The sequence below is a fragment of the Python bivittatus genome, unplaced genomic scaffold (genome assembly GCF_059951505.1).
Source record: "Python bivittatus isolate LINGU-HERP-01145 unplaced genomic scaffold, Pbiv_v1 ctg000070_np1212, whole genome shotgun sequence".
Taxonomy (NCBI): Eukaryota; Metazoa; Chordata; class Lepidosauria; order Squamata; family Pythonidae; genus Python; species Python bivittatus.
In genome coordinates this window covers 31,162,372-31,188,922 of record NW_028277034.1, presented here as the reverse complement: position 1 = coordinate 31,188,922, position 26,551 = coordinate 31,162,372, and the positions used below count along the sequence as shown (strand labels likewise).

At 36.5% G+C, this 26,551-nt stretch overlaps 1 protein-coding gene across 3 annotated transcripts in view; it reads right to left on the bottom strand.

Annotated features, from left to right (window-relative positions):
* Positions 1-2,696: 2,696 nt before the first annotated feature.
* Positions 2,697-26,551, bottom strand: part of ANKRD50 (ankyrin repeat domain 50) — a 52,621-nt gene continuing 28,766 nt past the window's right edge. For all 3 annotated transcript variants that reach the window (XM_088132877.1, XM_088132876.1, XM_088132878.1), the window contains exons 4-5: positions 9,937-13,487; positions 2,697-6,532 (exon numbers count right to left, since the gene is read on the bottom strand). In XM_088132877.1, coding sequence (XP_087989003.1) covers positions 9,940-13,487 — 3,548 coding nt within the window. In that variant the 3' untranslated portion in view covers positions 2,697-6,532; positions 9,937-9,939. The remainder of the gene's footprint in view (positions 6,533-9,936; positions 13,488-26,551) is intronic.

Sequence of the window (26,551 nt, the reverse complement as noted above, 5' to 3'; positions counted from 1 at the left end):
TATGCCTGCTTTACAGTAACAAATGTTTTTAAAGCTGTTCAGAATTTTAACACTCAAAACTATTAGCAAAATCACCAATGTCCTTATTAAACTAAGATTAGGGCCAAAATCCTGCCCTTGTGTTTATAAACAACTTTGTTGTTATGACAATTGCAAATTCTGCTCCCAAAAAATCCAACAGAACAGCATTGAACAGCTGCTTATCCTATGAAAGGAAGGAAGGAAGGAAGGAAGGAAGGAAGGAAGGAAGGAAGGAAGGAAGGAAGGAAGGAAGGAAGGAAGGAAGGAAGGAAGGAAGGAAGGAAGATAGATAATATTTTATCTATATAAGATTTTATCTGTCTGGGGACGCGTGTGTGTGTGCACACACCCACTTTAATTAAGCACCAGTGAATAAAATATAAAACAGTTATATGCAAAAGTTTAGTCACCCCTAGTCAAATTAATATGTTTCAATGAATCCCTAACTGAATAAAAGCTGATGTGATCTTGATATGGTACAAAGGTAGATATGACATTTTCCTGCAAACTTGAATACAAACTTACTTAGTTGTTTAGAGACTGAAAATAAGAAAATAGTGAACATGGCATTTGCTGAAGTTTGGATGCTTCCAGTCAGTACTTTTGTTACACACCCTTTGGCAGAAATAACAGCTTTCAAAATTTCCTGTAGTTTTTCTATAGGAAAGACTTCTCAAGAATCTCCCTATTCTTGCCTTTGGATCTTTTCCCTCCCTCTCTCGTCAAAATCTTCTAGCTCAGAAATATTCTTGGGTCCCCTGAATATACTGCACATTTGAGATTTCCCCCAGGTTCTCCATATAATTCAAGTTTGAGGAATCTCTCTTTTCTACGAAGTATTTTATGGTTAATTTGGATGTATACTTTGGACTGTTACCTTGCTGAAATATCCAATCTTTTGTCAGCTTCAATTTCTTAACTGACAGTAAGACGTTAACTTCTAGAATATGTAAATATTTGAGTCTATTATTCCTTTGACTCACACAATATTTTCTGTGCTGTCACACAAACCCAAATCATGATAAAACCATTCTTGTGCTTAACGGTCGGTATTTTCTGAAAATACTTTTATTTTTTTCTCTAAATGTGACATGTAGTCATTGCTAAACAGTTGCATTTTGTTTCATTAGTACAAAGCACTTTGTTTTGTTCCCAAATGTTTCAGGCTTATCAAGTTCTTTTTTGGGGTGGGGGGGGGGGTGAGGCCAGGAAAAGGTTTCTTTTTGACATCTTTTCTGTGCAGATCACTTTTGTACAAGCAACATTGTACTGCGGTCCAGCAGACTACTTCAGCATCAGCTATACTTTTCAGCAGGTCATTTGCAGTAATCTATGGGTTCCATTTTGCAGATATAACTAGTTTTAGGGCAGTTCTAATGATTTTTCTTGGTCTTCAAGCAAATGAAAAGAGGTTTATTTAGTTGGCCACAGGAAATGTTTTAAGCTGTTATTTCTGGTAGTGGTGTTACAAAGTACTGAGTGGAAGTACTGATCCTAGCTTTTACATCTGCCACATTCACTATTTTATTACTTTGAATCTGTAAATATAAATATTAAAGATGGATTCCAATTTGCAGAAAGATATCATGTTTAACTTGTACAATGTAGAGATTGTGTGAGCTTCTGTTCCTTTAGGAATTAAAACATACAATTCGACTAGAGGTGCCTAATGTTTTGCATATAACTGCATAGAAATATACAATTAATGGACAACAGATTTGACAAAACTGGCACAAAATATATCATTGGAATATGTCCAGATACACCCACATTCTACAAATCCTATCAGAAAAGAGTGAAAATACTAGCATAGGAGCAAAATTTTCTAGTATGTATCTTATTTCTGAAGATGCTCTCCAGATTTGAAGGGTTACAATATGTTTATATATCTATGCCAAGTATTCACTGACATTTTCAATAGAATTACAAAATTTCCTATCATTTACTGTGCCAACTAGTTGTAGTGCAATCCACAAGTTGAACTATCATAAAGTAAAAGAATTCTAGTTCAATTGCCTATCCACTTCCTTCATTACTCCATTTCTTGCTTTCTAATCAATAATGGCAGATCATTTAAAGTATTAGATATAATTTTCCAGTTATCCACATCATGACCTGTTTGCGGATTTGGTCACGCATGAAATGAAATGTACTTCAAAACTTTTACTGATTTTGATGGATCTATTCCAAAGATGATAAAGTTTGAATCAAACCAAATGGATTTAATTAAGTCTAACTGGAAGCTGGAAGACAAGTATCGCTGTTTGGACAAGTATCTCATTTCTCTAGTATAGATCACAGTTCCAAATTAGCTCCAAACATCAGCATTTTTCTCTTTTAAAGTAATGGTACATATATTCCACCATAATAGAATGATGATTTCTGCTGCTATTTTTCCTCATACTTACAGTGGCTAAGCCTGCATAGTTTTAGCTACTTCACAACACTCAGAAACCTCTCAACTTGGCCTTTTATCACATATTGTATTCCAAGGCACCATGCATATCAAAAGTGAGTCAGGCTTAGTATTACAAAAGTAGGAGGACAAAATTTGATATAGGCATGTCCAATTTTTCCAAAAATTGGACATGCCTATATACTAAAGTTCCATTAATATAGTTAGGCTTTGGTTTTTCAGAGAAGGGACAATGGCAAACAAATGTAAAACAAATGTCTGCTGAAAAGCAAATATATTTATTATGCACTTTCATATACATAAGGACTTTTGCTGAATATAATACAAGAAATAAAATAAAAATTTTACAATGTGAAATTCAATGTACATTTTAGGCTATTTACAAACCAGTCCAGGAAAGAAAGTTTCAGCTGTGCACCATGTTATTTGAAGAGTTCCAATGGAGGATATCAAGCATTAACAGACATTTGCATAGCAGCACAGCTGACAAGAGGAAAGGATGCTTTAAGTAAAAGCAAAGCCATTTTCCAATACTGATCATAACAAGATCTATATATGGCACTGCTATACCTTAACATGTCAACATTTTGAAAGATAAGTTAACTATTTGCTTTCCTTTAAAAATGCCTACCTGGGGTCACTTGTGCTACAAGTATTAACATTCACCTGCCCTTTCTCAAACCTCCCAGTTGCAAAGTGTGACAGTTTACTACAGTTCATCTGGGAATGACTTTAGCCAGTATATTGTAGGGAAAATAAAAATTGAAGGTTAAATAAGACAGAGATTTGTGGGCTGAAAATAGAACCCAGGGGTCCTGAATTATACTAAATTATAGCTGATCAGCCCTGTCAAGTCATGGCTTAACAGAACTGAGCCATACCCAAGAACTCACAATAATAATAAAACATAGAATTGTCAGTCTTCCAGGTAATCAATGTTTACCTTTCTCGTAGAGAGGCCACAAAAGCCAATATATTAAAATCATGTATTAAAGCAACGCGAAACAGTCTCACACTCTTGTCAAATGGATAGATTTATAATAATAAAGGCAGGCATGCTGTTTTCCAAATAAGTTCTGAAAATATGCAGGAACTTTTATGTCAATGAATTATCAGAAAGCACTTTCCCTCTGATCTTCTTTTAGTTGATATCTGTGCTTTGGGGATATTCTTTGCCTTACCCCAGCTCCTTCAAATGATAAAATTATTCTGCTGAAAATCACAAAGGCTTCTGCAACACATAGCCTTCTTGTGAGTATGGCCATAAATGTAATTATCAAGTCACAAATACATACTAGAATAAAACAAGTCCAATAAATACAATCTCAGCAGCAGCAGAGATGAGAAAGACAACAATCTTTAGGGATATCTTTTACAGAGTAAAACATTATCTAGTAAGAAACAAGGGCTGTAGTTTTGAATTGTATTACAAATACCCAGTACTTGAAGCTCAGAACAAATTCAAGCCAATGTTTTGTATCCTAAGTCACTTAGTAATATTACTAATCCAGTATTTTACAAGAATCCTATTGGCTTCATAATTATAAGAAGCTAGCAAAATATTCCTTATAGGTGTAAAGCTTTGCAGAAAAGAAGGTTTTCATGGAGGTTTTCACATGTATTTTTTATGTTCTCAATGCACACAACCATGTATCTTTCCCACTGCCAAATTCCCATTAATGAGGGGAGACTCCCCACTGACAAGCTTTTACAACAAATTTTGACCTTATGGCAGAGGTCCCCACAGTGGACCTATAATTTCTCACTGTTTCTCACTGTTGGGAAAAGTAAAGCAGTGACACCTGGTAACATCACTGCAATGGGGGAACATTGGATTTCCTGCCATTAGTTACCAGAAAAAATAAAGCTTGTTACTCCTGTCCTGAGTTCTGTTTCTTGGTCACAAGATAGATGCACAGAATAGCAGGGACAGGATTTTATATAGATAGATAAAGGCTGCTACAAGGCAACTTCAAACATTTTTCTTTGATATTTAGAGCTACAGAACTCTAACCTCAGATGATTTTTAAAACATCACATTTGAAAGAATGACTCAAGTGGGTACAATCCAGTTGTATAGTATTATTTTCAAATGGAAAGAGATTACTGCAGTTTACCATTTACATCTAAACCAGTAATAATATTAATAGGTGGCAAAATTAAATACCTGAAAAGAGAAATTTATATTGGGGCTATACAGAGAAGGAAAAAATAAAAAAGGCAAAACAAATAAGCCATTATTCCTGCTCTAAATACATGCAGGCAGGTATCTGGGGTTAGGCTTGCCAACTGCTTCTGATCATTTCATTTTTCAGTAAATTACTTTATATGGGTTAAATTCTTATGTCTACTTAATGCAGAAATAGGCAACAGATATCTTCCAGATGTTTTGGACTAAGTTAGTTTCAACAGGGGGCAAATGATGAAATGTGTATCACACTGTCATTATGTAATTCTACTCCTTATGTGTTTGCATGCAACATGTCACAAAAACAAGATTATGGAGCTTATGTTGTGATGTTATAACATTTTGTTGTGTTTGTGTTATTTTGGTTGGGAACAGATGCCTGTGCAACAGTCATAACTGACAAATAGAGACAATTACAACTCCAATTACAATTGTAATTGTGGAGTTGTAATACAAAAAAAAATTAGAGTTCACCAAATTGTCAACACTTTGTCTAGCTCACTGCAATAGAGATGTCTTGTTTATTTCAGGTCATTTAACTGAGGATTGAAGGATTGAACAAGAGCCTTTGCATATGTAAAACAGGTGCTCTACTGCTAGGCTATGTCTCTTCCACAGAAAAACCTGAAGCAGCTGCTTTGGCTGTGGCTGATGGACCTCTGTTAGCCTTTCAAAGAGGAAGAAGGCAATGTGAATACAGATGTAACCCAATTTAAGTCAATTAGAGGAGATCTGGTTTCAAACACAATCCTTCACCGATGCTCTTTAAAATGAATAATAAGAACAATATTGATGACTTGTACTACCAAACAGTATTGAATACAAATACTGCAGTTTAGTTAACATTGTCAAAAGATTGCCTTTCTCTTTGGTGATGTTTGGTGAGAAACATCTGATATACAGAGAAATATACCAATGGAAATGCAATTTAAGATGAACAGAAGAGTAGCTCATATTGGTTCAGTCTGTGTTTAAGATGACCTTTACTATGTATGTACCCATGATTTTTTGGAGAATATAGTGTGAACCAGTTATACACAGATACAGTTACATGACCCAAACATTGATATTTGGGATTGCAGTGGTAATTTTTTTTTTTTTTTTTTGGTGATCATAAATTTTATCAATTACTATTGTGGCTGTGGCAGTTCCCACAATCCTCCTCTACATGCAAATTGTACCCTTTGAGATAGTGCAGTCTTTTGTATGGGTATATGTGAACCTGCAGTAAAAGTATAAGAAGTCTTACGATATCTTAAAGTCTAACTAGGAATCATATGCTGCAAAACTGCTGGCGCAAGCGTAAGAAAGAAGAAAAAAAAGATATTCAATTGGTGTTTAAAAGGCTTATTAAAAGAAATAACCAGATGCATGTGTATATATATTTGTGTAGTGAGGTTATTTTAATCTTTTAGGTAGCCAAGGATGCTGCTTGTCTTTTTGGCTGAAAGCAGATTTTTTTTTATCATATTAATATAAAATAAATACAAAGGTAATAAATACCTTTCAGCACAAACTCTACCATGGCACATTTACCCTGATGATGCCTTCTTGAAAGGGAGCTCACATTTCTAGTTCTTACAACTTTTCAGCTGTGTGAGAAATATATGGCATTATCTTGTCCTGTTACTAAGGAAGAAAGTGCTTATTCTGTGTATTAAGTATAACGTACACAAAATACCATTTCTGAAGCACAGAAGGTTACATTAAGAAGGCAGCCTTAACTTTTAGGCACATTACAGTAATCAAGGTAACAGTGCTGCAGTAATCAAGGTAACAGTGCTGCAGTGATCACATTCAGAATTTTCAGTGTAGTTAAATGAGCAGGAAATGCTTTTATCCTGGCCTAGCTGACAAGCCATTCTTGGCAGAAGCTCTTCTTTCTGTTCATGGTGTGATGAAACAGCCTAAAAAAAGGAAAGAAAAGAAAATGAAAATGTTATGTTCCACCTCAAAAATCTCTGTCAGTAAGTGATCTGCTTATAATGTCATCATTGATATACAAATAGTGATGACTAAAAATCTTAGAATTTACCATTCATTTTTGAGGCTTTTTGAAACGGATTGGCTGAAATTAAATCCATATAGAGATCAACAGACTACAGTGATGCAAGTCTACTGTCCCCAAATAACACCGTCATGTCAAACTTGCTTTTAACACTTGACATATCTCAGTGATGTCATGTTTTTTATTTCCCATCCAGCAAACCTGGTGCTGTTGACAGGAACAAAGAAACAGAACAAGGTGATAGGGCAACATGATACAAATATTAAAGTACTGGTGGTTAGATGAGAATATGGGAATTCTGTTTTGACAATACCATTTATTGTTTAACATGCAATTTGTAGCTGGTATTTTTAACAAAATGAAAGCTTTTGTAACTTGAAACTGCATACTTTCTACTCAATCTTCTATGCCATTAGGCCTCTGAGTTCTTAGAGTTTTGTAATATTTTAGGTATGTTACAAATTTGTATGGGCTGACACACAAGGCCAATTTGCAACATTTAAAAAAAATTACCGTATTTTTCCGACAATAAGACGCCCCCATGTACAAGACGACCCCCACTTTTCTAACCCCAAATTAAGAAATCAATATTTTAAAGATAGTGCAGAACACATTTTTATTTAGTAATTAGTTAACATTTACCTGATACGCTCGGTGGGAGGAGGTCCAAACTGCAGCTCTATTTCCATGCTCTTTTGCATAACTGATTACATTCAAGCACGAGTGAAACTGCCAATAGATAGCTTGTCTCTGCAAACAGACTTCCTCCAATTGGTTTGTTCAGCATCAGCTGACGTCAGTTACATAAGGCTTATGATTGGAGGAAGTCTGTTTGGGAGACAAGCTATTTCACTTGTGATTGGAGGCTAGAAATAGGAGGAAGCCTCTTTGCAGAGACAAAGTATGGGCAGTTTTGCAACCGCGCGGTTCTCTCCTCGGCTGACTTCCTTGAATAAGACGCCCTTCAGTTTTTAGGGTAAGGATTTTAGAAAAAAGTATCGTCTTATAGTCGGAAAAATACGGTATGTTAAATTATGTTGTGTAGAGAAAAAAAATCTTGATTAAACAAAATATATCACAGGAAACCTAACATACACACAATTATGAAAAGGTAACTCTTACAGATAGCTTAATTCTTCTAGTTAAATGAATATATTTCAGCCACCCAGAAGTGATTGAAAATGGAGGGCACCCATATTGAATAAAAATAAATAAATACATGTTGCAAATGTATAGATCCCAATTAACATTTTGAGGTCATAATTGCTAAATATTCAGATTAACGTGACACTTATTAATTAAAATGAGAGACTTAATTCTAATTGGTCCTTCTTTTTTTTTTTTACAGCAAGCTCTCAGTTTGAATATGTGATTGTATGAGTCTTTGAAGCCTCACTGTATTCCCAAGACTTTACTTCCTTTAATATGGTAAGCATACCTAAGATACCAGCCTCACAAATTAGCAAATAATGCAGCTAAAATTATGCTTTTCATAGGCCTCAATTTATACATACATATGCTAATGACTGATTTTCCTAGAGATCAACATTGGTATCTCCCCAACTGCATGACTATGCAACGCGTTCTATATGGGGCTGCCCTTGAAGAGCATTCAGAAGCTTCAGCTGGTACAGAATGCAGCTGCCCAGGTTGTAAATAGGGTCGGCTACTCGGCACATGTAACACCACTGCTTCGGGAGCTGCATTGGTTGCCGTTGTGTTTCAGGGTGCAATTCAAGGTGCTGGTTGTCACCTTTAAAGCCCTTCATGGCTTGCGACTGGATTAACCTTAGGGATCGTCTTTTCCCAGTTGTTTCTACCCCTCCAATCTGGTCTGGCAGGATGGGCATACTCCGGGTCCCGTCAGCCAAGGAATGTTGGCTGGCAGGGACCAGGAGACGTGCCTTTTCTGCTGTGGCACCTGCCCTCTGGGACATCCTCCCTCCTGAGATTAGGATGGCCCTGATCCTTTTGGCTTTTCAGAAGGCCTTGAAGACCTGGCTTTATGCCCGGGGCCCCAAGTGTACGAAGCGCCCTGTTTCATGGTTGTGTTGACACTGATGGTTTTTTAAAATCTCTTGGCTGTATTTATATTTAATTTTCTGTATTGTTTTAAGTGCTTGATTGTTTTGATGACTGTAGCCGCCCAGAGTCACTGTTTTGAGATGGGCGGCTATATAAATGGAATGTATGAATGAATGAATATGATCAATTGTAGAATCAGAGACATCAAGCATGAGCACAAACTATGCACAAAACTTTGTTATGTGACCTTCAATGTCTCCCCTGATTCTGTGATCCTATCCAACTTCATGTCTTAGTTTGGGAATCTAAGGATAGATAACACTGTGGCCATGTACTTGCATTAAAGAACTACTGCAGGGTTTGTGCAGAATTTTTCTTATCCCTTCATTAAAGTCATTATTAAAAAGTACTAAGGCTAGGTATTTACAGCAGCATCAGATTTAAAATTATTGTTAAAGAAAAATAGATGACCATTTTATAGTCTATAATATAATCTTTTCAATCACCTGTGACTCCACCAGAGTGTATTATCCTCTAGTCTGCTGTAACCAATTTCCTAACCAAATTATGAGAGACCATGAAAAATATCATACTGATATCACAGCATTTCATTAAACTCTGGATTGTAGCTATTTTTTTAAAAAATGAGATTAGTTTGAGAACCATTATTCATAACAAATCCATTCTAATTTGTACTGGTTTGTTAATATTCACATGCTTTCAACTAATTGTTTTATAATTTAATTTAGTACCTCAAGTCTGAAACATAATGCAGTTACATTTAAAATAATAGGAAATTGGACATTTCACTTCAACGTAATCATGAAGCTACTTTTTAAATAATTAGAGGGAAATTAATCAAAGCAACTAACAACTGTAAACATATTTAAGTACATCTAAAGAAACAACAATATGAATTCATGATGTCATTTAAAGTTTTGATTTTTATATTTCCCAAAACATCAGTTATTGTGATGTGACAACCATAAATTCACCAACTGACTAATCAAAGGGTGTGACAAGTAGAAATTGTCTTATCCCCCAAGCATAAAAATCAAGTTTGTTCTGTAACATGTTGGAAGTGTCTATTAATGTCCATGTGGACATGGCTTAATACAGCCTACATAAAATGCCTCTGACCATTTAACAGTTATGTTGTTTATAAGCTACTGTTCAGTGGAAGACCTCCCAGTTCTCGTTCTTGATTGCCAATCAGCAACAGTAACCAATGGCTATCTACAGAACCCCTTGAGCAGGACAATTCTAAAAGCTGCTCACCTCTTACAATGGTGTTTCCTTCTTGTAGCTGAAGCTTGGGTCATTTCCCTCAATTTGAAGTTTTAAGGCTTGTTTAAGGCTAAACTCTGTTTCTGCAGAAGGATAGCCTTCCAAAACCTCCTGATGCCCTCGATCCTGGACTGTTCGTGGTACAGACACTCTACCAAGAAAAACCTGATTGCTCTGAAGATGATAATTTGGATTTGTCATTATTCCATTTCTCTTTTTTTGCTCTCCACTTTGTTGGTGGATCAGGAACTGCTGTTGGGACCGGCAAACTTCTTGCTGAGCTGAAGGGATTAAAAGTTTGCAGTGTGTGTCAGTAGAAATATTTTTAAGAGGCACAGTAGCTCCGCATTTGGCCACAGGTATCTGTTTATCAAACTGAGTCATTTCATATTCTAAAACTTTTGGTTGTGAAGAAGTGGTTTGTTTTACTTTTTTCCCAGCAGACCCGGATTTGTTGGAGTTCTCCGTTTTCCCTGTTTTGCTTGGTTTTGTTGATTTTAGGTTGGGTTTCACTTGGCTCCATTCAAATTCACTATTTGGTGAACTATGATTCTGGCTTAAAGAGTGAGTAGTAGAAGAAGGTGAAACAATGGACTGCCTACTTCTACTGCGGGGTAATGAATGCTGCTGTATTTGTTCTGTAAAGGACATATTGTGGAAACTATCAATAGGTACTGTTTGGGCAGTTGCTGTAGATGAAGTTGTGCGAAGAGAAGAATTTTTTGAGCTTTTCAGTGAATTATTAGATAAAGAGGACTTCTGCCGGTCAACTGTTGAATCAGGGGATTCAGAAGGAGAACTAAAAGCATGAGATGGCCCATTTGACAAACCACGCAAAGCAGCTTGTACATCACCACCACCAGTGCTCCCTGAACTGTTTGATTTTATAGTTAAGGATTGAATTTTTGAAGGTACTGATTGCAAAGGTTTTTGCTCCATTGTATGGATTGGAGAAGGAGTGCATCCATTTAAACTAGAAGCACCATACTTTTCCAGTAGTTTAATTATTGGTGTGTGCCCATTCTTTGCAGCAACACGCATAGCTGTGCGCCCAAACTGATCTGCATGATTTGGATCAGCACTATTTTCCAGTAATATCTGCACAACATCAATGTGTCCTTCTTGGGCTGCAATGCAGAGTGCAGTAGCACCTTGATTGCATGTATGATCAACCAAGGACCCATGCTCAATCAAAAGCTGAACTACTTTGACATGACCCTGCCATGCAGCAGACTGTAAAGCTGAGCGTTTCTCATTGTCTGCTGCATTTACATCAGCATGGTATGTTATCAGCATCTGTACCATCTCCACATGGCCCTGCCAGCAGGAAACATGGAGTGCTGTCCTTCCTTCAGCATCACTTGCTTCTACATTTGCACCATTTTCTAAAAAGTACTCAGCCATTGATAGCTGGTTCTCTAAGGCCAGGATGTAAAGTGTTGGCCGGCCATCAGCATCTTTATAGTTCACATCAGCTCCATGGCTGAAAAGTAGTTCAACTATATCTCTGTGCCCTTCTAAAGCAGCAACACGGAGTGCATTTCTCCCATCATAACCTCTATGATCAATATTAGATTTATTTTCCAGTAAAGTTTGCACACAGTCATAGTGACCCTCCTGGGCAGCTAATATGAATGGTATACGTCCATCATTATCAATTTCATTAGTTCGAGCACCTTGTTCTATAAGTGCTTCACATATTAATCTGTGACCTTCAAAAGCAGCCATGTGCAAAGGTGTCCATCCTGCATCATCCCTATGGTTTTCATCTAATCCTCTATCTAGCAGAGTCCGTACTACTTCAACATTACCTTGAGCAGATGCTATACTAAGAACTGTCCGTCCTTCACTATCGATGCTATCCACAGCTGCTCCCCAAAACAATAAAGTATTCACAACTGAAGCATGCCCCATTGAAGCTGCAGCAAGAAGAGGAGTGCGACCATTGTTGTCAGTATGATCTACATCTGCTCCACCTTCCAGAAGCAAATCAACAACATCTACATGCCCTTCATAGGCTGCTACTAGCAGTGGAGTCATCCCATCTTTGTCACAATGATCCACTTCAGCTCCCCTGTCAATTAAAAGGCTCACAACTGAAGCATGTCCCTTACTAGCAGGAACACAAAGAGCAGCAACAGAGAGAGCAGTCCTTCCATCCACATCCTCATGATTTACCTCTGCACCATGGTCTAGAAGATGCTCTACAATTTCTTTATGTCCCATGTATGCTGCAGCAATTAGAGCAGTTCTACCTTCATTATCTGCTTTGTTCACCTCGGCCCCATGTTGCAATAGATTCAGCACAATATCTTCATGTCCTCCCCAGGCTGCTGCTCTCAAAGCTGTTCGACTGTCAGCGTCTGCACAGTCCACTTTTACACCAGCATATAGAAGTGCAGAAACAACCTCAGTATGTCCACCCCAAGCTGCAGATCTCAATGCTGTCCACCCATCATGGTCAGTATGATTTATGTTAGCACCACATCCAATCAAACAATTTACAACTTTGGTGTGTCCTTGCCGAGCAGCTAAAGTAAGTGCTGTCTGCCCAAGAGCATCTTCAATCTCTAAATCTGCTCCTCTAGAAACTAACAAATTCACTACATCAAGATTGCCACTATAGGCAGCATTCGCCAGCAGTGTTCTCCCATTTGAATCACATTGATTTATTGAAGCGCCATTATCTAATAAAGTTCGAATGGAATCCTCTCTTTCTAATGCTTGTCGCACAATGCAAGATGTCCGATCATCTTCACTATTAACATGAGCACCAGCTTTTACTAGCAATTGTAAAACTTCCTGTTCTTTGGGGATCAATGTCAACAAAGAATCTTTGACAGGAGTACCATTCCAGATCATCCATAAAGCTAACTCAGATGTTTCCAGTTGTAAATTTGAATCTATTAGATGCAAAGCAAATTCTTGTGCTTCCAATGGTGCTAAATCCTTGGCTCGACATGTGTAGCTCATTGCTAGCATTCGGTGTCCCTCTGCTGCATTGCATAAATATTTTTGAGTACAATGCTTTACATCCAACAGCCATTCTGCAAAACTATAATGAAAAAGGATCTTTGTGTTTCCAAGACCATCAACGAGAACTTTTGATAGAACGTCTAGCTTGCGCTGGAAATCCTCCATAGACAATGCCATATTTTTGGTCCACACTGCATGGAACAATTCAGTTGCGGTCAGTGGTCTGCAAGCAGCAAGGATTACATTCAGAATAGGTTGGACTTTTGCAAACTGTTTTCTCACAAAAAGTCTCTGACAAAGCCAAAGATAGAGTCCATTTAGTGTTCCAGGGATATCACGAATTTCTCTTAACATAATGAAATTTTCTACTACACCATCTAGGACACGCTCAAGATACAAAAAGCAACCACTGCTTTTAATGTGAAGCTGATTCAACATTTCTGCAGTTTCTTTTGTGAGATGTTGTCTCAGAGCTTCTTCTTGATCCAAGCGATGAAGAATATACTGCTGGACATCTTTCACAATATAGGCCTTTCTGAGGTCATCAAGGCTTATTTTTCGAAAGCCTAGACAAAAATAAAGGAAGCAAAAAAGTAAGAATTTCGTAAGTTTAATTTCAAGCAATTTTTACTTGTTCTATGTTAGAAATGTTCAACTTACTTATATGCTACAGTAGTTCAGATGTATGTAACTGTACCTAATATTTCATGAACTACTTGATTGCACAAGTGAAAGTTTTCTTTTAACACAGGATATGTTTCTTGTTTGTTTTTAAACCTAGAATTTCAATACTTTATACTTACAATCTCTGAATTTGGGATACCACAACTAACTCAGAATCTGAGTTAGATTAATAATCTAAACATGTCTAATAATCTAAACTGTTAGTCTAATAATCTAAACTGTCTTTTCTCTAATCAAACAAGTCAGTTTGGCCATTTCAGTGAGTTTTGTCATCAACCAACCATTCCTCTGTCGTAGGTATTGCCAAATTTTTCCATCTTTGTGTAGATGATAATCTCGCTGCAGTTATCATATATATAAAAAATGTTCCATGGCTTTTTTTCAACTGCTCATCCCAAGAGGAAAAGTTCTGGTTTCAGTTGAACATTAATCTTTAAAATCCTCTGAATCACTGTATGTATTTGAACCCATAATTTTCTAGCTTTTTTGCATGTCCACCGAGCATGATAAAATGACCCTTCTTGTTCACATTTCCAACATAAATTTGAAGTACCTTTATATGTTCTAGATAATTTTCCTGGTGTCAAATACCAGTGGTACATCATTTTATAAAAATTGTCTTTAAGATTATAACATAGTGTAAATTTTAGTCCTTTCAACCACATTTTCCCATAGTTCCATTTGTATATTATAATGAAATACTTTAGCCCACTTAATCATACATTCCTATTTCAAATTTCAATAAAAGTTTATACATTTTAGTAAGTACATGTTCATCATTTGTACACAATTCTGTTTCAGAATCAGTCTTACAATGTTCAGTACCATACATTCTTTTATCTACTTTAAATTTTTTTGATAACTGTAAATAAGAAAACCATTGACAGTTATGTCCCTCTGACATCAATTGTTCTCTTGATTTTATTTTAGATTCTCCTTGTATCCCACAATATGCTGTTTGTGTTTGCCTATTATTTCTCGTCTATGGAATGTTTCTTGTGCTGAGAGCCACAAAGGTGTTTTTGGGCACAGCCTGGATTTGTATCTATTTCATATTCTCAACATGGCACATCTAACATAATGACTTTTGAAATCTACATTAACTTTTATTTTACTGTACCATAATTATCCATGCCACCCAAATCTCAAGTCATGTTCTTCTAACTCTAAAAGTCTTCTATTTCTCAGCAACACCCACTCTTTCATCCAAACCAAACAATAAGCTGCAAAATACAATTTCAAATCAGGTAAACCCAATTCTCCTTTTCTTTTGCATCCAGCAACACTCATGGTTTTTTCCCTTGCATACAAACTTAGATATACATTTTGCCACTGTTTAAATGGTATATCAGTTACCAAAACGAGTATTGTCTGAAACAAAAAAAAATCATTCTAGGCAAGATATTCATCTTCATTACAGAAATTCTCCCAGCAATGACAATTGTAGTTTCTCCCATCTTTACATATCTTTTTAAACTTCATTCCGTGTCTTAACATAATTATTTTGAAATAACATACAATTCATATCTGTCATGGGGATACCCAGATATTTTACTTTGCTTTTCAATCTTAAAACCCATTTTCTTCATCAATTCTGCTTGATCCTCTATTTTCAAGTTTTTTGTTACATCTTCATATTTGATTATTAATGTTAAAGCCTGCTAGTGCACCAAATTCTTTTAATTTGCCCATTAATGTTTCTATTCTTTAGTGGATCCTCCAAAACCAACACCAAGTCATCAGCAAATGCCTTTAACTTATATGTTTCTTTTTAAATCTTTAATCCCACATTTCTCTCATCTAGTTTTATATCTCTATTCAATATTTCAAGAACTAAAATAAACAGGAGGGGAGACGAGTTTCCCTGTCTTGTCCTTTTTTGTATCTCACAGAGTTTTGTTAAATCTCTATTGACAATTATTTGTGCTTTCTGTGAAGTATCTTACCCATTTAATAAAATTCTCTCCAACATCCACAACCCTTGGAAATATTATTGTGATTTGGCACTGCTTCTAGAGCCACTTCTTTCAAACTCAGAACACAGTCTGCACATATTTTTTGTGTAACCAGTTTCTAAATGAAAGGGAGAAAAGATTTGAGATATCTATCTGTCCATCCATCCTGAGGTTATTAATGGTAATTAAGATCCAAATTATTCTAGATTAAATGCATCCAGGCCAACTTAAATTATGCATTCTAGTATCTAATTGCCATAAATCCAAGTTCTGAATTACATGTATTTGCAACATGTTAGATCAAAATATAGTGTTTTTTTAAAGCTAGAATGGGAAGAGAAAATTAATACAGAATATTCAATTTCTATGGTATTGAAGTAATGCTAGTGACACAATTTTTTAATTTTGTTATAACTGTTGTGCGCAATGTACTAGAATGTAAAGTATTCCATTATTAACGACATTCAAACACGAAGCTATGTGGATTCACTGGTTATACAGGGGCAATTAAAATTTTAGCTAGAATTTTGGAATAATCAGATTTACCTATCCAGTGCCAGTAACTCCGATAAACACTAGCTGTTTATGAATATTATTCTCACATTGTGGCCTCATCTGAGGGAGTTTTTCAAGGTGTATATTGTTACAGAGAACCTTGGGCATGCTGGTTGTTTGGACATGTTTAGTTGTATCTTGCATTTTCTTGTTGATATTTCTTTGACTCTTTGGTTGAATAGGTATTTCCATTCCAGAAAGACAAAAACTAGAAGAACCAGAGACTTGGGGAGAGATGAGGAATCAGAACAATACCATGGAGTAATGCAGTAGGATCAGAGTCTAATTTTGTGCAACTCCTCTATTCATTGACTTGAACTGAATTGAACACACACACACACACACACACACACACACTTCCATTAATCAACTCAAAAGAAGCTGCTGCTACAGAACCACTAACATATTCAAACAGTTACCTAATTGCCATGCTACTACCAAGTCACAAGGGCACCTATGCAATGGTTAATTCAAAGCCTGCCAAGGAAAATGGCTTAATCCTGAGATGTTTCCATGTATCAACTAGTTGTAATAGCAAGTACTAAATCAGGAGTAGTAAGTATCCTGCATGATTCCTTTTGTTTTTGCATTTCAAGGGTTCTTGTTCCCTGTAGTCTGACTTTGGAATTAGTATCTTTTATTCTCTACTATTAGAAGCAGTATATTAATTCAAGAGAATAAGAGTCACTGGCCATCCATCAGGAAAAATTGGGAATAGAATTACAAAATATCTGAAGGACACTAACTTGTGTTCTGCCTTTGCATCTGTGCCAAGAAATGAGTACACTAATCCTAATACTGTAGGTTTTTTAGAAATAAAAAACTTGACTGCCTGTGAATATCAAAAATAAGCCTGTAAACCTGGATACAAAGATTGTTTGATTTAAAGTATTCCCAATTTTAGTGATGCATAATTCAACATTTGACATCTGTACATTATACCTTTCTTTTAATCAGTCTGAATTCATGTATTTGTATTGTGAACTTCATGTGAACAGATTGTAGTTAAAATCCTTTTGAATATACATTAAAAATTGATTGTGGTATTTTATTGTTAATTTTGATCATTTAGCAGACATCTTAGATGCAGGGTGTAATTAAAATCATAATTCTAGATATATATATGCAACAGCAATAGCCCTTCAGTATAACATAATTATGCTAAAAATAATTAAGTCCAGGTGCTGATAAAGCAGCTATTTGGTGATTTATCATTTCATCAAAGCTTCAAAATTCTTTGGAATGTAATGTCCAAGAGAAAATTGTAAATGGAATAATAATACATTGGTCATCTACATACATAGTAATTTGTTAAACTGCTTTGGTGTTGTAGTCACTGAGAAATCTTTAAGAATGTGTGAACAAAATCTCAATCAAGTAAGAGTGACAGCCACATACAACTCACATGGAAAGAGAACGGGTACGCATGCATTTCAAATGAAACATCACTCAACTTCATCTTCCAAACAAACATTATATCTGTGAAATAGTAAGAATTGTTTGACATAGCACTATTATTTTAACTTTTGCCAAGCCTGACCAGCCTGTATTCAGGAAATGCTTTGCAAGGCTCCAGTATAATTATCCACTTAATTTGCTAATAGATAGTCGGATGTAGCTAAAAGTAGAACAGAAATAATAGAAATTAGTGAATGTTACACTGGGGTAGAATGATCCCTCCCTTAATAAATTTATATTGAAATTACTGTAATGTCCCAACAGGGGACTGCTTTTGAACCTAAATTCAAAAGCTTTAACTGATACAAAAAGCTGCTAGTCAGTTAGTGAGCTACATGCAAGATACTCCCAGCTACTTGTGCTGCCTGCCTGTTCACTTTGGCTGAAAGCCAGGTCTAGCAAACAGGTTAAGATTCAGAAGACTGAGACTGAAATTCATCCTCAGCCAGGAAAGCTTACTATAGGACTTTGGATCAGTATCTTTCTTTCCATTCAACCTACTTCACAGGATGGTTATCCATAGGGGAAATTGAAAGAGGTGCCTTGAATATCACCCTGAAATCCTAGAGAAAACACTTAAACAAATGGCTTACTGCTACTATAACTGGACTAGATTCAAGTATTTTTCTTGCTGTGTACAAATACAGCCTCTGTAATATCTTATGCAGGCTTGATTATGGTGCCACTGATAGCCGATATTATCTGTACAAGGACCTTCTCAACTTTAACATTCTCACTATATGGAATTAGGTGCCTTGAATTGAGCAATTTGCTTCACGTTAGGCTTCTTGTTCTTCATTAGGCTTTTGGATCACTTTGATGCATTGACTGCTACTGATTTCTCACTTAACGACCACTCATTCAGCAACTGTTTGAACTTATGATGGTGCTGGATGAGTGGTACTTATGACGGGTCCTTGCAATTATGACATTGCGGTGTCCTGCAGTCAAGTGATCACCATTTGCAACCTTCACTGCCAGCTTCCTACAAGCAAAAACAATGGGGAAGCCAGCAGAAGATTGCAAATGGTGACCATGTGATGTCATGCTTAACAAGGTCATGGGATTCACTTAACTCTGGCAACTGGAAGTGCTGGAACTGCCGCTAAGCAGTGTGGCCACGTGATGTTGCACTTTACGACCATATCACTTAGTGATGAACGTTCCAGTCGCAATTAACATTGTTAACCGAGGACTACCTGTAGTGTTTTTAAAATTTTTTGCTGATTTGTAATTCTATATTTTTATTTCTGTAAACTGCTCTGTATATTGTTATAAATTATTCCTCCTTCTCGAATAATACTTTTGGTTTTGGACTTGACAGCCATGCTTAACAGGTCTCATCAATTGGCACAAAATACAGGGATTCTAATTCAGCACACATGGACTTGAAAAGATATCAGTTTGGAAACTTCCTTAAAATAAAGCTTATTTATATTACTAGAAAACTGTTTTATAAGCTTAGTCTATCTCTCATATAGGCAAACATTCCTATTCTTAACTGCTTTGAATTTGGCGTTACTTTTAGATGTGATGTGATTTCCTGGCAGTTTCTACTGAATGCATCTTATTAACTACATTCACATACAAAAGACAATAACATTATCTTTTCAACAACAATGATGAAAACAACATGAGAAAAGACATTCTATTGCAGAACTTATCACATGAATTCTTGACCTCAACAAGCAAGCTCATTTTACAATTTCACAATGCTTCTGCATTGTTCACATTTTTCTTATAACACATCATCTTCTTCCAAAACAGAAGCTTCAAAATATATTTCCTTGAGTACTATTAAATACTCATTCTATTAAATAAACAAATCCATGCCAAATGCAGATTCTGGCATCTTAAAGTGCTTATGAATAATGAAAGTAATATCTGGTTTCTGATATTTATTTTGGTCTTTAATGTGACAGAAATGTTAACAGTGAAACATTGGTACCTTGAAGGTTAACAGTTCACTGTAGCATAAGCTTTTAGAGACACAACAGATCTGCTCTTTTAAAGGTGCCAAATATCCCCCCACACACACCAGCTTTTCCTATCAACTTAGCAAGGCTATGCTACTGGAATAACAATGCATTTTATTATTTTTGATGTGTTTGCCTTCTCCATCATTAGCATACTTCATATTTGTCCTTCACTCAGTGCATCTTTTATATTTGTAATCTGATGAGCAATGTTCTAATGTTGTAAATATGAATAATTTGCATCATCAATCTAAGTTGACTTAAATAGTATTAGGTATATTAGCATTTTGTGCATACCTTTCCAGAAGGAGCTAAGAGTCACTAATTAAACATTAATTGGACTACCAAAGCCTCTAACAATATTATTTCAACAAAAGTCAAAGAAAAGACTACCTTAAACTGTACAAAACTAGAACAGGTTTAACTGTCAATTTCAAGTATACACATGTATTTAAGTCCCTTCTACATATATACATGTACAAACCTGCATCTATGTATATGGAAGAGAAATAATATAAAGATTTTCTGCAGTACAATTGTAATATAATCAGAGCCCCAACATACAGTATCTGTATATACTCAATTGAGGAATTTATCATTTTTGTATTAAACTCTTTTAAAATATTACATGTCATTGCCAGTATTTAAACAGCAACAGGTTAAAAGCCACTGCTAAAATTTCCATGGGATCTAGAATATCAGTTTGATATTCAATTAATTTAAGAAGTTTAAATGAATTTATTAGAATTGTATGAAGCACCTCAAAATTCAGCTACCTCCCTTCCCAAGGTCCTTTACTTTGTCATTGGGTAATTGGCTGATTTCCCTAGGCTTGTGTTCTGGAGGATTTCAATCTCTATGCCTTGGGAATGGGATTGGGTGCAGGAGTGCATGGATGGTCCATCAATTTCTTCCAAATGTTCATGGCCAAGACTCACATTGACAGCATGCATAGGATCTGGTTTTTGCCTCAGAACCTGTGTGACCTAAGAATGAACTATTAACATCAGTCCTTTGTCATAGTCATATCACTATCTGGTAATCTTGAGGCTCACATCCTGACCTCTACGTTGGTTTAACTCAAGAACCTAGTTAAGGTCTGGAAAATGGGAACACGAAAGTCCCAGTGGCCCGATTCAGAATGCTGCATGCTTTATCAAGGAGTTCTAAGAAATTAAAGGCCTGAATAAATGCAAAAATGATTGGATGCAGATACGGGCTCAAGTTTTTTGCACTTACTATGTCTCTGGAATGCCAGCCTGCAGTCATATATAGAGTGATGCACTGGGCAGTATGGGCCTGGAAGACCTGCCTGCTGACCACTGGGGGCAGGCTGATAGGTATTTTAAGACAAAACTGCTTACTTCTGCTCTGAATTGAATGCTAAATGGTCTGGGCCTCATGAGATGACAAAAGCATTACCTTGCAAAGTCATCTGGGGTTACTTTGAACCTGTGACTTGAAATGGATAAAGTCCACTGAGAGTTCAACTCAGCCAATTGTAAATTAGATCCTTGTCTCTCCTGGCTGATGAGGGCTGTTGAAGAAGGGAACAACAGGGTGGATACAAATGGTAAACATGTCATTGAGACAGCATAGAAGAATGTCTAGATGATCTTGGAAAAGCAGAGGAGAAAAAAGAACTGTAGCAAAAGAGACACCTCAGCCCAGGGCAGGGGGAAAGCATGAGAAAGAGATTCAACCTTAATTATACTAGGTATAAGTTGAGTGGGAGAATTGCTGAGCAGGCTTTCAGGATTTGGTTACTTTATCCTACTAACAAAAGTCGTATTTCCAGAAAGCCAAGTAGCTCTTGTTTTCTGAATATACCAGCCTTACAGAGCCTGAGAGGGAGGGAGTGTTATTGAGGGACTTGAAAGAGGTGGTAGGATGCCCTTTCTCAAGAAACTGTGGCTCAATCTGGCTGCTCATCTATAGAAGATTTGGGGTTTTGAATGATTTCACTTTTGTAAGTTGTCCAGAGTCCTGCGCAGCAGACAGCACATCAAAATTATAACAAATGAATAAATAATTTCCAATCCTCCTCTCTTCCCCATTTCCACTGTTTATATTTTAAAGGAAAAATGCAGATACATTAACTATATTAACATATCATTAGCCCTAAAATCTGTCAAGGAACAAGAAAATTATGTGAACTTTTTTTGCAAAAGGAAAAGGTAACATAAACATAACCACGTGTGCAATCCTAAATCACTGGGTGCATGACCTGAAGTCTATTCTCATTTCCTGGAACAATTCTACCTGTGCTTTGCATAAATATATTCTGAATTCAGTATACAAAAATGGACACAGTGTTTATGAAGATAATTTTGTACACAGTGGTGTTAAAACATTTGTATCCTTACCCCAAAACTCATCTCTACTCTACAAAATTGCTTTAGGCTTCTTTGCATTTTTCATATTGATTGCTCAGGTTTCTCATAACAGACAGGGTCTTCCAAATTCCTTTCAATTATAGGTCATTTCTTTACTGTTGAATTAAAGTGCTATCCACCCATCTTTGAGTGAGAAGAAAAAATTAAAAGCATGACATTTCCTGCCCCACTGCCAATTTCTATGCTGTCTCTATTGCCTTTATTTTAGGTCACTGCAATTACTTGAGTTCCCTTGAGTGACAAAGCCTAATAGGATGACCTTGGGCAATGTATGTTGATATTAGGGGTAACACTCTACTAGTCAAGTCTCGGTTACGGGCTAGGGATGAGAGGAAGACCATCTCATGGGAATATGGCAGAAAAAAAAACCAATTCCAGACCACGTTTGTGCCATGCTACAAGTAGATACAAGTGCTAGAAGGATCATAGAACTGGAATAGTTATTTAGGCCACTGAAACTCATACACTATTTCTGGATAATAATGCAAATAAGTATATACATACTCATGTGTGCATTTCCCTCTCCCGATACAGTTCAATTTGCCTCTTTCTGACTCACTTTAAAATGGATTTGAATGACTATTTTTTACCCTTTAGCCTTTCTCTCATATAATTTGTGTTTTAGTCTTCTGGGATTTTATGATACTATACGCTTCTGGGTTCTTATTGTTTAAATGCTTTGTGATATTTTATATATTTACTTTTGCATTGATTATTGTTTATCTCTGGTGTTGATTTTTTTGTTAACTGCTATATGCAGAATACAAACATGATAAATGGAAAATAAATGTGGTCCCAGAATGGGCCTTCCACAAAAGCATTTCCCTCCATGATTCTGACACAGTAGAGAATTTTTGCTGATAGAATGGGAGAGGTGCAAATATTTGGTGCTGTCTCCTGCAGTCTCTGTGATCCTATTTGTTGAAGTTTGTATCAGCATGACAGAAGTTTTGAAAAGTTCTGGGAGGATTTGTGAAAAGAGTTTCCCGACTAGTTACTTGGAATATTCTGAATGAAACTCTACTTTGGATGTGCTTCCAAAGTGAAAAGAAAACTGGCTAGACCCATTGTATTCCCCTTTCAGCTATTTACAGTGTATTCAGAAAGTATTCAGACCCCCTTCACTTTTTTCAATTTTGTTATGTTTCAGCCTGATACTACAATCGTTCAAATTCATTTTTTTTCTCATTAATCTACACTCAGTACCCCATAATGGCAAAGTGAAAACAGAATTTTAGAAATGTCTGTAAATTTATTAAAAAGAAAAAACTGAAATATCACATTGGCATAAATATTCAGACCCTTTGCAACAACACTTGAAATTTAGCTCAGGTGCCTCCCATTTCTCTTCATCATTGCTGAGCTGTTTCTACACCTTGATTGGAGTCCACCTGTGGTAAATTAAGTTGATTGGACATGATTTAGAAAGGCACACACCTCTCAATAGAAGGCTGCACAGCTAACAATGCATACTGTATCAGAGCAAAAGCCATGAGGTCAAAGGAACTGCCTGCAGAGCTCAAAGACAGGATTATTGCAAGGCACAGATCTGGGGAAGGCTACAAAAATTTTTCTGCTGCACTGAAGGTTCCCAAGAGCACAATGGCCTCCATAGCTCTCAAATGGAAGAAGTTTGGCACAACCAGGACTCTTCCAAGAGCTGATCGCCTGGCCAAACTGATCAATCAGGGGAGAAGAGCCTTAGTAAGAGAGGTGACCAAGAACCTGATGGTCACTCTGAGCTCCAGAGATCCTGTGTGAAGATGGGACAAAGTTCCAGAAGGACAACCATCACTGCAGCCCTCCACTGATCTGGGCTTTACGGCAGCGTGGCTAGTCAGAAGCCTCTCCTCAGTGCAAAACACATGAAAGCCCGCTTGGAGTTTGCAAAAAAGCACCCGAAGGACTCTCAGACTGTGAGGAACAAGATTCTCTGGTCTGATGAAACTAAGATTGAACTGTTTGGCCTCAATTCTAAACGTTATGTCTGGAGGAAACCAGGCACTGCTCATCACCTGCCCAATACCATCCCAACAGTGAAGCATGGTGGCAGCATCATGCTGTGGGGGTGTTTTTCAGCAGTAGGGACTGGGAGACTGGTCAGGGTTGAGGGAAAGCTGAATGGAGCAAAGGACAGAGATATCCTCAATGAAAACCTGTTCCACAGCACTCAGGACCTCAGACTGGGCCGAAGGTTTACCTTCCAACATGACAACGATCCTAAGCACACAGCCAAGACAACACAGGAATGGCTTAGGGATAACTCTGTGAATGTCCTAGAGTGACCCAGAGGCCTGATTTGAACCCTACTGAACATCTCTGGAGAGTCCTGAAAATGGCTGTCCACCGACGGTCCCCATCCAACCTGATTGAGCTTGAGAGGATTTGCAAAGAAGAATGGCAGAAAATCCCCCAATCCAGGTGTGCAAAGCTTGTCGCATCATACCGAAAAAGACTCGAGGCTGTAATTGCTTCAACAAAGTACTGAGTAAATATCATTTATGCCAATGTGATATTTCAGTTTTTCCTTTTTAATAAATTTACCAACATTTCTAAAATTCTGTTTTCACTTTCATGATGGGGTACTAAGTGTAGATTAATGAGAAAAAAAATGAATTTGAACGATTGTAGTATCAGGCTGCAACATAACAAAATTGAAAAAAGTGAAGGGGGTCTGAATACTTTCCAAATGCACTGTATTTCTATTCCACAATTGCGTGATATCTTACAATCTGTCTCACAGAAATACCTGCTTTTTTATATATATTAACTCTGCATCACAGCTTTGGTATAATCTAGTAATAATAAGTACATCTTTCCCCAAATAGTAATTAAGTGAAGTAAGATTCCATGGAATCCATTAGTTACTTCTGTCTAACTTGAATGCTTATATTTAAGCAACATTCCCTGCTCTTCGGGCAAACTTATCTGCTGATAACATCTTCGAGTCTAATTCAGTTTAATTTAAACCTGAGATGCAGTCACTATCCTGAAATAAGAAAAGTTCAAAGCAGAGATCAACATGAAAATAATCAAAGGTTCTCAATGGACCTTGGTCTTTATTTCAAGATAAGAGAGTATGCAGAAAAACCAGACAGATTTTTGGTAGATGGAGTCTGCATTTCCATAGGAATCTCTTGAAAATCTGTAAGCAGTGTTCAACCACTGTCTTCTTTGCAAAATAATTCTGTACTCTGTGTCACACGTGAGGCCTCTGGGCTCACAGATTCATCTGCCTAGGCAATTATATAACTGAAGGCTGCGGCTTTGGACCCTTTCCCCTCAAGTAGTTTGAGTTGAAATACATATTGGTTTTCCTCAAAACATTCTGACAAGGACATCATAAGGCACATCCATCATCCTTTACACTTACAATGTAAAGGAAAACAGGATCCTCCAGTTTTCTGCTCTCTGGGCTTAAAAAAAAATGCTTTATACTCTATTTCTCCCAAGGCACTGTGAGAAAATCAGAGTGTAATTAACCTAAAAAGGGAGCACAATTTTTCTGAAATTCTACTGCTTCTGGTTACAGGCTTTTGTGGGCTCTGGGCAACAAAGTTCCAATAATGCCCTTTGAAATAATTCTTTCATTTCCCTGCCATTTAATTTGATTTCAAGTCAAGATCCATGCCTCCCCCGGCCAAACCAAACCAACTGCTACTCAGGTATTTCAGTAATAGACATGTGGCCTTGAGGCACATGTGGCATTTTAATAACTCTTGAAATATGGTAATTGCTATAAAAATACTACAGTAATTAATATTCATAATTTCAAAATATATTTTGTACCCAATATACAGTATGTGTATGTGCGTGTGTCCATATACACACATATATATTTGTAAATAAATGTTTAAGTGTAAAATTTACTTACATATACTATAGACATACACACCATACACAAACATATACAAACTGAATACAAATTTACAAATGAAACTATTCTAAAATATTACAGGTGCTAAATATATATCCCAATGCCCAAAACACTGGGTACAACTACTTTGACAACAATTGCAGGCCAAATCATGCCAAGCCTTAACCTGTTCTTTGGAACTTGAGATAATGAAATGGGTCTTAAAAGAATTTATATGTTTCTTTTTATTCAATCCCACTAATTTACAATAAAAATAACAAAATCTATCAATAATGGGTTAAAATAATAAAATGTTAAGTATCATAATTTCTAAGGTCGCTTTTAATTTTGACAGAGAAATATTTGGGCAAATATTTGGGAAATATTTCACCCTTGCCTGTTTTATCTCAATGGGGAGATCATTCCACAATATGGATGTGATGAAAAATGCTTTCTTATCCCTAAGGTAGGCTAGACTGAGATGCAACGGGCTGATTTTGTCACCTAAAGTTGTGGTTCCATTGTTTTACAATAATTGCAAAATTATTGTAATATATGTATGTATTGTAATATATGTATGTATGTATGTTCGGGAAGAACTTCAAATTTTGATTTCAAGGTCCACCTACCTTTTTGGTGCTTGGGAATAGTGGAAAATGTAGCATAGCATTCCTCAGAGGTGAGGCTCTTTTTATATATTGGTATAATAATTCTAATAAATGAACTTGCTGTGAAGATGCCTTGTTGCAA